General features: G+C 39.4%; 1 protein-coding gene across 6 annotated transcripts in view; it reads left to right on the top strand.

Annotated features, from left to right (window-relative positions):
* brd8a (bromodomain containing 8a) overlaps positions 1-12,627 on the top strand; it is an 87,825-nt gene that overhangs the window by 29,737 nt on the left and 45,461 nt on the right. For all 6 annotated transcript variants that reach the window (XR_005945296.1, XM_041206304.1, XM_041206305.1 and 3 more), the window contains exons 12-17: positions 3,130-3,407; positions 3,856-4,209; positions 5,228-5,287; positions 7,778-7,970; positions 10,123-10,169; positions 11,925-12,142. Coding sequence is in view for 5 of the 6 variants with exons in the window: in XM_041206304.1 (XP_041062238.1) it covers positions 3,130-3,407; positions 3,856-4,209; positions 5,228-5,287; positions 7,778-7,970; positions 10,123-10,169; positions 11,925-12,142 (1,150 nt within the window). In the remaining variant the exon portion in view is untranslated. The remainder of the gene's footprint in view (positions 1-3,129; positions 3,408-3,855; positions 4,210-5,227; positions 5,288-7,777; positions 7,971-10,122; positions 10,170-11,924; positions 12,143-12,627) is intronic.

Consider the following 12,627-nt stretch of genomic DNA (forward strand, 5'->3'; position numbering starts at 1 on the left):
TCAAGAACAAGTGTAGTGTTCAGATGAAATGGGGTATGAAGATAGCATACAACAGCATGAACCTCCATGCACACCCCTGATTTTTTTTAAAATGTAGGTGTATCTATATATGCAAAATATTGTGTAGGTATGTATGCACTTCCTGTCAGCTTTTTCCTTTATAAATTTCTATGTTCTTGTTTTTTGAGGAAGCAAGTTGGTAGTGGCCCAATATATCTTAAATTGAATAAAATATTACATTTTTTAAAAAATGTTAAAGTTAACACCCACTCTAATACAGGCAATTTGGAGCTGAGACGAAGAATCTAGTGTTTCCTAATGTTACTTGGTGGCTAGAGGTGAAACTGTATACTGACTTAAAATAGTGTGGGATGCTAGAACACTTGAACTGCCATATTAATGGAAAAACCCTATGAAAAATATAGACACAATTAACATTGATAATCTCATAGATACTGTTGGCTTGGGTCTTGTGAATGGAAAGATAGCAAGACAACCCAGTTTCCATAATATATAGATAGATTTTTTTATTATTTAAAGGGTTATTAAAGCAAGAAATGAATGTTCGCAAGTGACCTTTGACGGGGGAGTACATTGTTTAAAAATAAATTGAATATGTATTTACAAAGATAAAAAGGATTCTGATGAAAGGGGAGGGAAATTGGAAATAGTTGAAGGGCTGGGACCAACATGTGTAATGTTTCGAATGGCCTCATCCTGTGCTATATTTTCTGGGAATAAACTGCTGAAGTCTCAACCATTTGACTTTAATGGATGCTGGGAACAGATACTGGAAAAAATTGTAGGGAACATTCCCAGTAGCCCAATGCATGCTCTAACATGGCTAGCTAGGTTATTGTTAGCTCTGAAGTTAAATGTTTTCACACAAAGAATGGAATTCCAATTGATGCTGTTGGGAAAAGAGTTTCATGGGCAGTGGCTAGTTTCAAGTGGTTTGTATTAATTAATTAACATATATTGGAGAAGGCAGGGAGGTGATGTGCTGCGATTGCAGCATGTGGGAGCTTCTGGATACAAGGGGTCACTTTAAAAAAAAAATAAGGGGTCACCCATTTAAAACAGAGATGAGGCAATTTTTTGAGTCTTTGTAACTCTCTTCCTGAAAAGGTGGTGGAAGCAGAGTCTTTGAATATTTTCAAGTTAGAGATGGGTGGATTCTTGGTAAGCAAGGGGGTGATAGGTTATCGGGGGTAGGCTGGATCAGATCAACCATGATCTTATTAAATGGCGGAGCAGGCTCAGGGAGCTGAATGACCTACTCTTGCTCCTTGTTCTTATGTTTGTATGACATTGGTGAAGTCTTGAGACAGGCCACATGCTATTTGGCTGTGCACGGTGTGTGATTCAGGAAAACCAAGAAGGAATAGAGATCAAGACAAAATCCTAAAGAAAGAATGCCCATAACAGCTTTTAGTAGGAGAGGCTCGATGATGATCATTCCAAGTTTGACAATTGTACCAATGCCCTCCCTGTAACCATAAAACATAAAATCATATATGAAAGTGCGTCATGTGCACTGCGTTTTACAATCCTACATTAGGATTGTTCTGAGTTGGAAAGGGCTGTAACTTGAATTCACACAATCAAAATAAACTGCAATAGAATAACATTAAACCATCCCTATCAAAATGTTTTAATAGCTAAAATTCCCTTATAATTACAGTTCTCACATCCACATTTCAGCCTATAAAATAGTTGTATAGATGTGGCCTAAGGTCTCCCCTTTATTTAAGTACGCTGCAAAAAAAGTATGATGATCTGGGATTTTGATACTTTGGGAATCTTTTAATTCTTCTTTGCTTTTTGGGACAATCTTTAACTACATTAGAGAGAATGTGAACTAGATGCAAAATCACCACTAGTAATTGCTTTTTTTATCTCAATGACTTTGTGTTTTTAAATAACCATCTACTGAGCACAATGAATAACATTGCATGTTGAATCATCAATGTGCCATGCCACAGAGGATAATTCCTGCAGTTTCCAAAACTGTTGTTTCCTAATCTCAGTTGTTCTCACAAGAGGATAACTGATCGAATACCAAGGAATTTCCCATAGGAAAAAAGAGAGAATTGGAGGGAGTGGGTGGGTGGGTGGGAGTGCTGCCCTTGCCTGTTCAGGATACAGAGGTAGAGACCTGGGGGTAGGTCTTCAGAATGTTTTCTCAACTGGAGATGTGAACTGTGCTTGACATCAAAACAAATGCAAGAAAATAATTTGGGAGTAGAAAAATGAGCTATAGACTTTGTTTTAGTAATACTCTACTGAAATAATGTCAGCCAATGAATAACACAGAGCATCTGCTTTTGTTTCTAGCTTTTAATTTTTTTGGGGGGACATGTAAAGAACTTTTAAATGTGCTTTAATTTATATGTGATGGGGAATTTCATATGAAGTAAATACTCTTCATTCTTTAATACCTTATAAATCACCTAGGAAGATCTTGGATCAAGTGTGTACACTTTCAATGTTGCAAGTAAATTGCAAGCCAGCATTGTTCCAGGCAGAACAGTGGAGCAGTGTAGTTGAGTGGTTTGCCTGCAACATCAGGATCTAGTAGGTGACCTGGGATTCATCTAAATAGATTTTGAGACTTATCATCCTTCACAGACAAATGACAACCTAAAGGGAAGGAGGAAGCACTGGGACATTGTATCTCAAATGTTTGGTGCTGTGCAGGAGTTATGCTGATTATGCAGGCTTTCCCTACCTTGCTTTGTACATAGGCTCTTTTTCTCAGAGCATATCCGAGTTGTTTTCTTGAGTTATCTGCACCAATATTCTGCTAACTATACTAAGAAAATTGTTTTATTTGTAGTTTTCAAATTAATTTATTGTTTATGATCCCATTCATGACTTTGAAATTCAAACCCATGAGATGTTTGAGCTTGTTTACCCTGGCTGTTCAAAGTTCCATTGCATTTTATTAGAGTTTCCAAATGACCATGTTTCCAGTATATTTGAGAACTCATTAAAATATTTGAAAATACTAATTTTATCATTAAATCATATTGTTAAATATCTATTGTTCAGAATGTCTGCTTAGAATTGCAGAAGATGTATTCATTTTTAGAGAATCATTGATCTTTCTGATGTTTATTCCTGCAGTTGAAGAAGCGACCATTTGTGTTCAGGTTGAGAGCTGTGAGGAGCAGCCATCACTGTCTGTATCTGGAGATCTGGCTGGTTTCTCTGTTCTAATTGACTCTGGAGAAAGCAAGTGTCTGCCAGTTGGTGCTCTGCAGATTGCAAGACCGAGAGAGAACATTGCAGATCAGCACCGGACAAAGCAGCTTGAAAATGCCAAAGATACTGGAGTATCTGATTATGCAGATGTACTGCACTTGGGGAATCCTGCAGACATCCTAGCAATGATTGAAGAGAAGGTGAATAATCTTTTCCCTCCAACACATTTTTACTCCCTTCTTTTAGACTCTTCTGTATTCCATATGCCATTTCTTTAGAGAATGAGTAGGTCCTCTGCTTCCAAGCTTCCCTTTGCTGCACTTGAGCTGACTGCTGCAGATCTATCCAAGCATTGAACTGACTCATCATGCAAGATCAAGAAATCATGAATGGGTCCACCTTCACCCACAACATGGTGCGGCAAGGTTGCCTGAGAGTTTTTCAAAATCGGACGTCTGCTGTGGAACAAGTTTTTGTGGGCTGTCACCTTTCACCTGCTTCCAGAATTGCAAATTTTGTTAAATAATGTGCAGTTCTCAGCTGTGTGGTGCTTGGGGAAACCAATGGAAGGACAATTGTTGGTACCTGGAATCTGCAGGTTTTTAATCAAACAAAAAAGCTGATAGGTCATCCTCTATTGTTTTGTAGGTGGAAGAAACAACAGAACTGATGGATCTTCCTGCCGATGATGTTGGAGAGCAGCTAGCTGCGACTGAAGGAAATGCTGCCTCCCTGTTTCAGGCAGAGCAGATGATTAAGGAGGAAGCTGAAGAAATCCAGCAACAGACTCATAAATCAGAACGCCGATCCAGTGATGAAATTCAAATGTTGGCTGGATTGGGAACTGAAGAAAAACTGATTATCAAAGCAATTAAGCAAGAGTTGCCAGAGAAAGTAAAGGAAGAGCAAGAACAGGAAAATGAATCAAATTCAGGGCATGTACAACAGGTGGGGACTGCTGGAAACACAACACATTCCCCAGACAGTGGACTGAAAACTGAGGTAAGAATAGTGGAGAAAATTGAACACAAATTACAGATCTTTGGGTGTAGAAATGGCATGGTTTTAATAAATAATTTATACAATGAATTAAATATTGCAGTTGTACCCAGCATAAGTTTGCATTTGCATTAGCTATTTTTCTGGATATTTTAAAATAAAAACCCAAAAAATTGTTGGCACTTTTTAGCATTAAGGAAAGTTCAAATGATATGGAAGTGTTGCCCTGTCTCGATCTCTAACCTGAAATACCTAACACTATTACTGTCCAGAATGGTGAACTGAGGTAGTTTTGAACTGAGTCCTCAAGACTCACATTTTACAAAAATGGCTTTTGCTCCTATGTCTGCTTGCAATCTTTCTCTCTATCTCTCTCCCTTTCAACATATGGATTCAATGTGGCAGATGTATATGAATTCCAAGCGAAGTTAATAAGAACTTACAAACATATTAATTAGGAATAGGAGTAGTGCATTTGGCCCTTTGAGCATGCTCTGCCATTCAGTAAGGTCATGGCTGATCTGATTGTGGCCTCAACTCTACATTCTGCCTACTCTTGATAACCTTTGACTTGCTAGTCAAGAATCTATCTACCTCTGCCATAAAAATATTTATTGACCCTGCCTCCACCGCTCTCTGGGAAAGAGTGTTTCAAAGATTCACGACTCTCTGAGAGAAGAAGTTTCTCCACATCTCCGTCTTAAAATGGGAGATTTTTAAACTGTGTCCCCTAGTTCCAGTTTCTTCCACAAGGGGAAACATCCTTTCAGCATCCACCCTGTCAAGTTCCCGAAGGATCTTGTATGTTTCAATAGATCGCCCCTCAACCTTTTAAACTCCAATGGATAGGGGCCCAACCTGTACAATCTTGTCTCGTAAGATAACCCCCTCCCCAATCCCAGGTATCAGTGAGTGAACCTTCTCTGAACTGCTTCCAGTGCATTTGTCTCCTTTCTTAACTGTATTTTCTTAACTTAACTGTATACTTAATTGTATATTAATTGTGTTTAATTGTATGCAGGTGGAGGGCATTAATTTCATTAATGAGCTTAATGAAATTGAAGTGTGGTTGAGTCAGAAGGTATATACTTGTAAGATTTCACTCTATTTTAAACTCGGTCTTAACTTTGATTTACAAAGTCCATCATGTTGCAAGATGCCACATATCTAGGGCACCTAAGCATTTCTTCATACAAGCATTTCTTTTTGTAAAACGATCAGTTGGTGACTTGCAAGTAACACTGTCAAATCTGCATCTTTGTTGCTCTGAGAAACCGATGGGTAGAGCTTCTTGCATATTGTTGCTGTTGCATTGGATCAGGTGAACGGTGAGTATTCTGCCACACTCTTCTCTTTGAGCCTTGTCAATGCTAAAGAGACTTTGAAGGTTTAGGAGGCGACCCCTTAACCACAGTATTGCTCTGCTTAGTCCTGTTAAACTTCTTGTCACTGGTGAGCCTCAGGGTACCAATCAGGAATGGTAGTACCTGTTGATAGTCAGGGAGAGGTGGCTGAGTTTTTTATTTCTTGTTTCTGATGAGTATGACTTGCCATTTATGTGGCCTGAATGTTAACTGCAAGTTGTCTGCTCAACCCCGGCTTTGTTTAGATCCTATTGTAGGCTGGCATAGGTTACTTCATTATTAGAGGAGCTGAGAATTTTATTTTTTATTCGTTCATGGGATGTAGGCATTGCTGGCTAGGCCAGTATTTATTGCCCATCCCTAATTGCCCTTGTTCAGAGGGCATTTAAAAGTCAACCACATTGCTGCTGGTCTGGAGTCACATATAGGTCAGACCGGGTAAGGATGGCAGATTTCCTTCCCTAAAGGACATTATTGAACCAGATGGGTTTTTACAACAATCGGCAATGGTTTCGTGGTCATCATCAAACCTTTTGTGGAGCAGGCTCAATGGGCCGAGTGGCTTACTCCTGCTCCTAATTAGTATGTTTAATTCCAGATTTTCATTGAGTTCAAATTTCACCATCTGCTGTGCTGGGATTCAAGCCCAGGTCCCCAGAGCATTACCCTGGGTCTTTGGAATAATAGTCCAGTGATAATATCACAATGCCACCGCTTCCCCCCTAAATGGAGTAGAATCGTCAGCCTAACCATGGCGTTATGTTAGTGATTAGGCAGCAGAAGATGGTTGGGCCAAGGAGACTTCCCAGAAAAACTTCAGCAGCAGTGTCAATGTTTGCAATAAATGGCCTCCAACAGCTACGTATGGTTTGAATAGGGTTGTTGTTCCCTTAACTCCTATTGGTTTCCATTTTCCTGAACCACCTGGATACCATACCTGATTAAATGTTGTCATAATGTTGTAGAAACTTTTCTCACCTGTTTTCTGCTATTTTGCCTTTTATGGATGAATTAACTGAAATTAAAATTAATTTTAGTAAGAAAATGTCTTGCACAGTATTTTGAGATAGTTGGTGAGTAATCCTTATTTGTAACATAGTCATTTAAGAGTGATATTTTGCATTTCTTCTTCCTGTCTGCTAACTTCATTGAGGACAGGCTTCCAGCTTGCCTGGAGGCGGGAGGGTGAATAAATCCAATAATTATTAACCACAACAACAGATAAAAATATTATGACACTTTGGGGAAAATGTTTCCTGCTTGGGAACATTTTGATGGTAAACTATTAGCAGATAGCGAATGAAAATGTCACTGCTCCTGTATGAAAAGAAGGGAATGTTCCATTTTTATTTAATTTCAAGAAAGAGGGTCAGAGTTTCTCCTGTAACAAAATTACTAAATTTTGTATGCGTTTTAATATAGAGATGGTTTCCAGTATCATTTCTGTATCAATATCTGAAATGTAATCACATTGCAGATTTGGTTCTGTTTGCTCTGAGAATGCTTCACATGAAGTAATCTTTTGTGCATTTCTTGTTATGTTGTGTAATCTTCCATTTACTCCTTTTCATAGACAGTCAATGAAAACTAATAGTATTGCTGAAAAGAGACTTTTTTTGTCAACGCTTTTCATCTTGCACTCATCAGGACAGTTCACAAGAATATCAAATGTAAAGGGAACAACAATTTATACTGCATGAGAAGAGAGTGCTGATTGGTTTGCAAGTGGATTCTGATTAGTAGAGGTATTGCCATGGAAAACGCACCAGTTAATGGTGACTAACAGGTCAACTCTGGTCAAGACACTGCCCTGAGGACTGAACCAGCGAATGGCTCTTAGGAATTGTCTTACGGACTCAAAACGTTAACTCTGGTTATTCACTCCACAGATGTTGTCAGACCTACTGAGTTTTTCCAGCATTTTCTGTTTTTCTTTCACATTTCCAGCATCGGCAATATTTTGCTTTTATTTTATTATAACGGCTGTCATTTATTTTGTTCCAACTGGAAAAACTAAGACATCAATAAAAAATGCCTCTTTTTTGAGCAATATTCAAGTTCCGTACTACCAAAAGACTAAAACTAATAGTTTTGAGAAAGAGAAAGTGCCAATTATGTAGCTGACCTTGCTTTTAGAAATACATCTGAGAAGTGGTACCCTGCTGTCATTCATCCATTTTGTAATTGTTTGTTCCTGTCATTTGCAGACACTTGGGGTGGAACATTCTTTACCGCGGAGCACCATGCGAAGTAAAAGTACATCTGAGGAACCAACACATTCCTTGGTCTGGAGCACTGCACGTAGCAAAAGTACTTCTGAGGAAATTGGACAGCTGTCTCCCAGGAGTACAACGCAGAACAAAAGTAGCTCTCAGGAAGTGGGGCAAACCGAAATTATAGGTTAGTGAAATAGGAAGTGAATGGGACCCATTTATGAAGATGGCAAGCGAAACATCAACACAATTTTGCACATTCAAATTTCTTTTCCGCTTTTGATAATATTTATTTAATAAATTCTTGAAAATAATTATTGAATTTTCTTTTTGTTCCCCGTTCTTTTTATTTTATTTGCTTTCCCTCATCTCCTGGATTTATCCTTAGCAAAAGATTCCGGAACATCTATCTCCCTCTAGTATTTTGTGCAAGTGATTTTTCTTTATGTGCACCTAAATTGAGTCCGTTCAATCATAGCCAAGTTCAAATCTGTCCTCAACCAACTCTCACATGATACACTTCCAGCAGAGGTCACTGGATAACGATCAGTAGTAGGAACCTTTGCTGATTTTCCCTGATGTACACTGAATCTTGAGTAGCCCACAACTCAATCTTGGCATAAGAACAGAAAAGTATTCAGGTCAAGTAGCATCGATGGAGAAAAAAATAGAGTTAATGTTTCAGCTTGATGACCTGTTGTCAGAATTGGAAGAAGTTAGAGATGTAACAGGTTTTAAGCAAGCATGAAGGGAGGGGGAAGGAGGAGCTGCAAGGGAAAGTCTGTGATAGGGTGGAAGGCAGGAGAGGTTAAAGGACAAAAGGGATGATCCTGCAAGGCAAAAGGAGGTGGTAAAGAGACAAAACAAAAGGTGTGATTAAAACAAATGCTGGAAGTACTCTTCAGGTCAGGTCTGCTGTGGAGAAGGAAACAAATTCAGCATTTTGGGTCAATGACCTCTCGTCAGAGAGGAGATGTAAATGGACATTGCACGTTCATCACCAACAGCTGCCGTTTGGAAAAATGGGGGCAGAGGTTATGTTCTGAAATTATTAAACCCCATGTTGAGTCGATTGTGAACTTATCTGATACATACGTTTCAAGTTCTCAGCTCAGTCATTTGTCTTGTAGTCTCGTGTGCCACTCATTTACCATTCAAAGAAATTGCTTGGCAACTCTCCATCTGACTTTTTTTCTTCTATCGTGGAGTTTCTTTTCTCTATGGAAAAGCATATGGCCTCTTTTTCTGTTATTCATTCATGGGATGTGAGCATCACTGACATGGTTATCATTTGTCACCCTGGAGAGGTAGTGGCTCAGTAAGACCATAAGACGTAGGAACAGAAGTAGGCGATTCGGCTTATTGAGTCTGTTCCGCCATGAAATCATGGCTGATCTGATAATCCTCAACTCCACTTGACTCCCTTACTGATTAAAGCCCTGCCTGTCTCAACCTTGAATATGCTTAACCATCCAGAAATTCCTCCTCATCTCTGTCTTAAATGGGCAACCCCTTACTCTGAGATTATGCCTTCTGGTTCTAGACTCTCCTAGAAAGGGAAATAGCCTCCCAGCATCTATCCTGTCAAGCCCCCTAAGAATCTTATTTGTTTCAATAATCATCGCCTCTCATTCTTCTAAATTCCAATGAGTACAGGCCCAACCTACTCAACCTCTCCTCATAAGAAAATCCCTCCATACCCTGCCTCCAATGCCAGTATATCTTTCCTTAGATAAGGGGACCAAAACCGTTCACAATATTCCAGGTGTGGTCTAAATAGTGCCTTGAATAATTTTAGCAAGACTTCCCTATTTTTATACTCCATTCCCATTGAAATAAATGCTAACATTCTATTTGCCTTCCCTACTACCTGCTGAATTTGTATGCTAGCTTTTTGTGATTCATGCATGAGGACTGCCAAATCCCTCTGTGCCACAGCTTTCTGCAGTACTATTGCCTGTTGGTGCTGATAAAATTAGGAACCGACCTTGTGAATATTTTCAGGTTCGAGCTAGTGTCCTCCATTTTTGTGGCATTGTATGTTGGAAAACCGGCCTCACTTTGCCAAAGTACTACTTGAGTAATTTACTAAATCTACAATAGCACATCTATTTTGTATTGATCAAATGTTATTTGAGTAAATTTTTGACAGGAGGATTTTTAAAGTGGGGTGGGGGATGTGTCATAGTCATGCTATTTTGCTCTATGATTTCACTTTTCTTTTAAACTGACCCAGTTGTTGACTATCTTCGTCTGATGAAAGATGTTAAGCACTATGAATAATAATTCAACAGCAGCATTAAAATTAATGTCAGACTCTCCTTGTTTTCAACCTTCAGAATCCACAAAGGAAGAAACTGGGGTAATTGCCAAGGGCCAGATCAAGGTACTGTACATCTGAGATTACATAATTCTACTGATACTGTGATTGGGGCTGTGACTAAGTAATGAGCTTCTCTGTTGTAAGTTCAGTAAAATTTGTGTCTGCTATGATATTGAGTCTATCTTTGCCAAATGATCTTGTTGTTAAACTTGAATGCTATTCCCTTGATATTTGAACTAGAGTTCTTTGTGTTCTGCTGGCATAACGTACCATCCACTTTCACAGATGGATAAATTATTGTTTGTTTAAGTTTACTTTAAAAGAAAGTTCAATAACATCCGAATATCACAAACAAAACAGAAAGTAAAACTGATCAGTTGGAAATGAGATGGTAATGATTTTTAATGAAGTATGAATATCCAATGTTTTGCATTATAAGAATACCTACCCAGATGTAAAAAGAGGACAATTTGGATAAGATGTGGAGAATTTCTTTTTAAACCTGAAAAGCCATTATGGTGATGCAGCGTATTGGGTCATGAATTTTTATTAATTCATTCACGAATGTCACTGGCAAAGACAGCATTTATTGCCCATCCCTGATTGCCTTTGAGAATTACTACCTTAACAAATGAGTGATTTGCTAGGTAATTCAAGGGGATGGTAAGAGTCAACCTCATTGCTGAGAGTCTGGAGTCACACACAGGCTAGACTAGGTAAGGATGGCAGACTTCGATAGTCGTAAACCAGGTTTACCTGTGACACCAAGACACAGATATTAGGCCAGATGACCAAAACGCTTATTCAAAGAGCTAGGTGCTAAAGAGTACCTTATAGGAGGAAAGCAAGGTACAGAGACAGAGAGGTGTAGAGAGGGTATTCAAAGCTTAGGGCTTAAGCAACTGAAAGCATAGCCACCAGTGGTGGAGTGATTAAATTCAGGGATGTGCAAGATACCAGAATTAGAAAAAGTGCAGATATCTTTGAGGGTTGTGGGCTTGAGGAGAACACAGCAATAGGGAGGGGTGATGCCTTGGAGGGATTTGAAAACAGGGGTGCGAATTTTCAAATCAAGATGTTGCTTGACCAGGAGTCAATGCAGGTCAGTGAGCACTGTGGTGATAGGTGAAAGGGAATTGGTGCAGATGCAGAATTTTAGCAGCCACTGTGCTAAAACAGGGGTGAAGCTATGGAGACGGAAATAGGCGGTCTTAGAAATGGTGCATGGGTTTTCAACGACAATCCGGTAGTTACGTGGTCATTAATGCTGATTTTTGTACATCCACCTGAACAGGCAGATAGGACCTCCTGTTTAATGTCTCATCCAAAAGACGGCACCCCTGAAAGTGTAGCACTCCTTCAGTATAGCACTGGAATGTCAGCCTTGATTTTTGCACTCAAACTCTGGAGTGGAACTTGAACCCAGAACCTTTTGATTCCGAGGCAAGTGTGCTACCAACTGAGCCATGGCTGACACTGATATAGCCACTATGCTACTGTTCCCATAAAAGTACTGACTAATGGAATGTAAGTTCACACTTGAGAATTCCTGATTTTATTTGTCAGCCTCAAGAAGAGTGATAAGCAGAAGTAATCACTCTAGTGACAGAAAATAGAAGGGAGAATCAGTCAATGTTTGCGTGAGTATTGTGTTAATACAAATAGTGGTTTGGTAGTACGGAGTATTGCTGAAAAAAGTCATTTTGTCGAAGCTTTTCAACTTGCTCAAGACTCATTTCTTCAGCAATTGTGTTAATAGACAAGTCAGTGTATTGCAAGCATATGTTCTGTATAATGATTCGTGAATGTATTTCGTAGCTGCAAGAGATGCTTGTTCCAAAAGAGGAGGATGGAGCTAGTGAAGCTGCCAGCATGGATGAAGCCAGAGAAGAAGAACCAAATGAGGTCTACATGTCAGAAACTGACAATGAGCCACCCATCAGTGAAAGTGATGATGGATTCAGTGTCCATAATGCACATTTGCAGTCATCAGTCCTTGCTGATTCAATACCCAGCAGTCCTGCTTCCTCTCAATTGTAAGTTTGTAAGCTGTTCTGTTTCAACCCTTAGAGGAGGGAGTCATATGATATTCATTCAGATTGCTTAAAATGACCATAGTATTTGCTCAGCCCTGTACTGTAGAAATTTGGGAACAACTCATCCTGCTGTACTTCAGTGTACTCTGATGCAGTTTTAATCAATGCCCAAGCATGGTAATTGATGGTACAAATCACAACTGTGGTGCCGTGTTTGACCCAGAGATGAGCTTCCATTCTCATATTTGCACCATTTCTAAGACCGCCTATTTCCGTCTCCATAGCTTCACCCCTGTTTTAGCACAGTGGCTGCTGAAACCCTCATTCATGCCTAGGCTATCTCTAGACTTGACTGTTCCAACACACTCATGGCTGGTCTCCACATCTAACCTCCGTAAACCTAAAATTCTGCATCTGCACCAATTCCCTTTCACCTATCACCACAGTGCTCACTGACCTGCATTGACTCCTGGTCAAGCAACATC

The sequence above is a fragment of the Carcharodon carcharias genome, chromosome 15 (genome assembly GCF_017639515.1).
Source record: "Carcharodon carcharias isolate sCarCar2 chromosome 15, sCarCar2.pri, whole genome shotgun sequence".
Classification (NCBI taxonomy): domain Eukaryota; kingdom Metazoa; phylum Chordata; class Chondrichthyes; order Lamniformes; family Lamnidae; genus Carcharodon; species Carcharodon carcharias.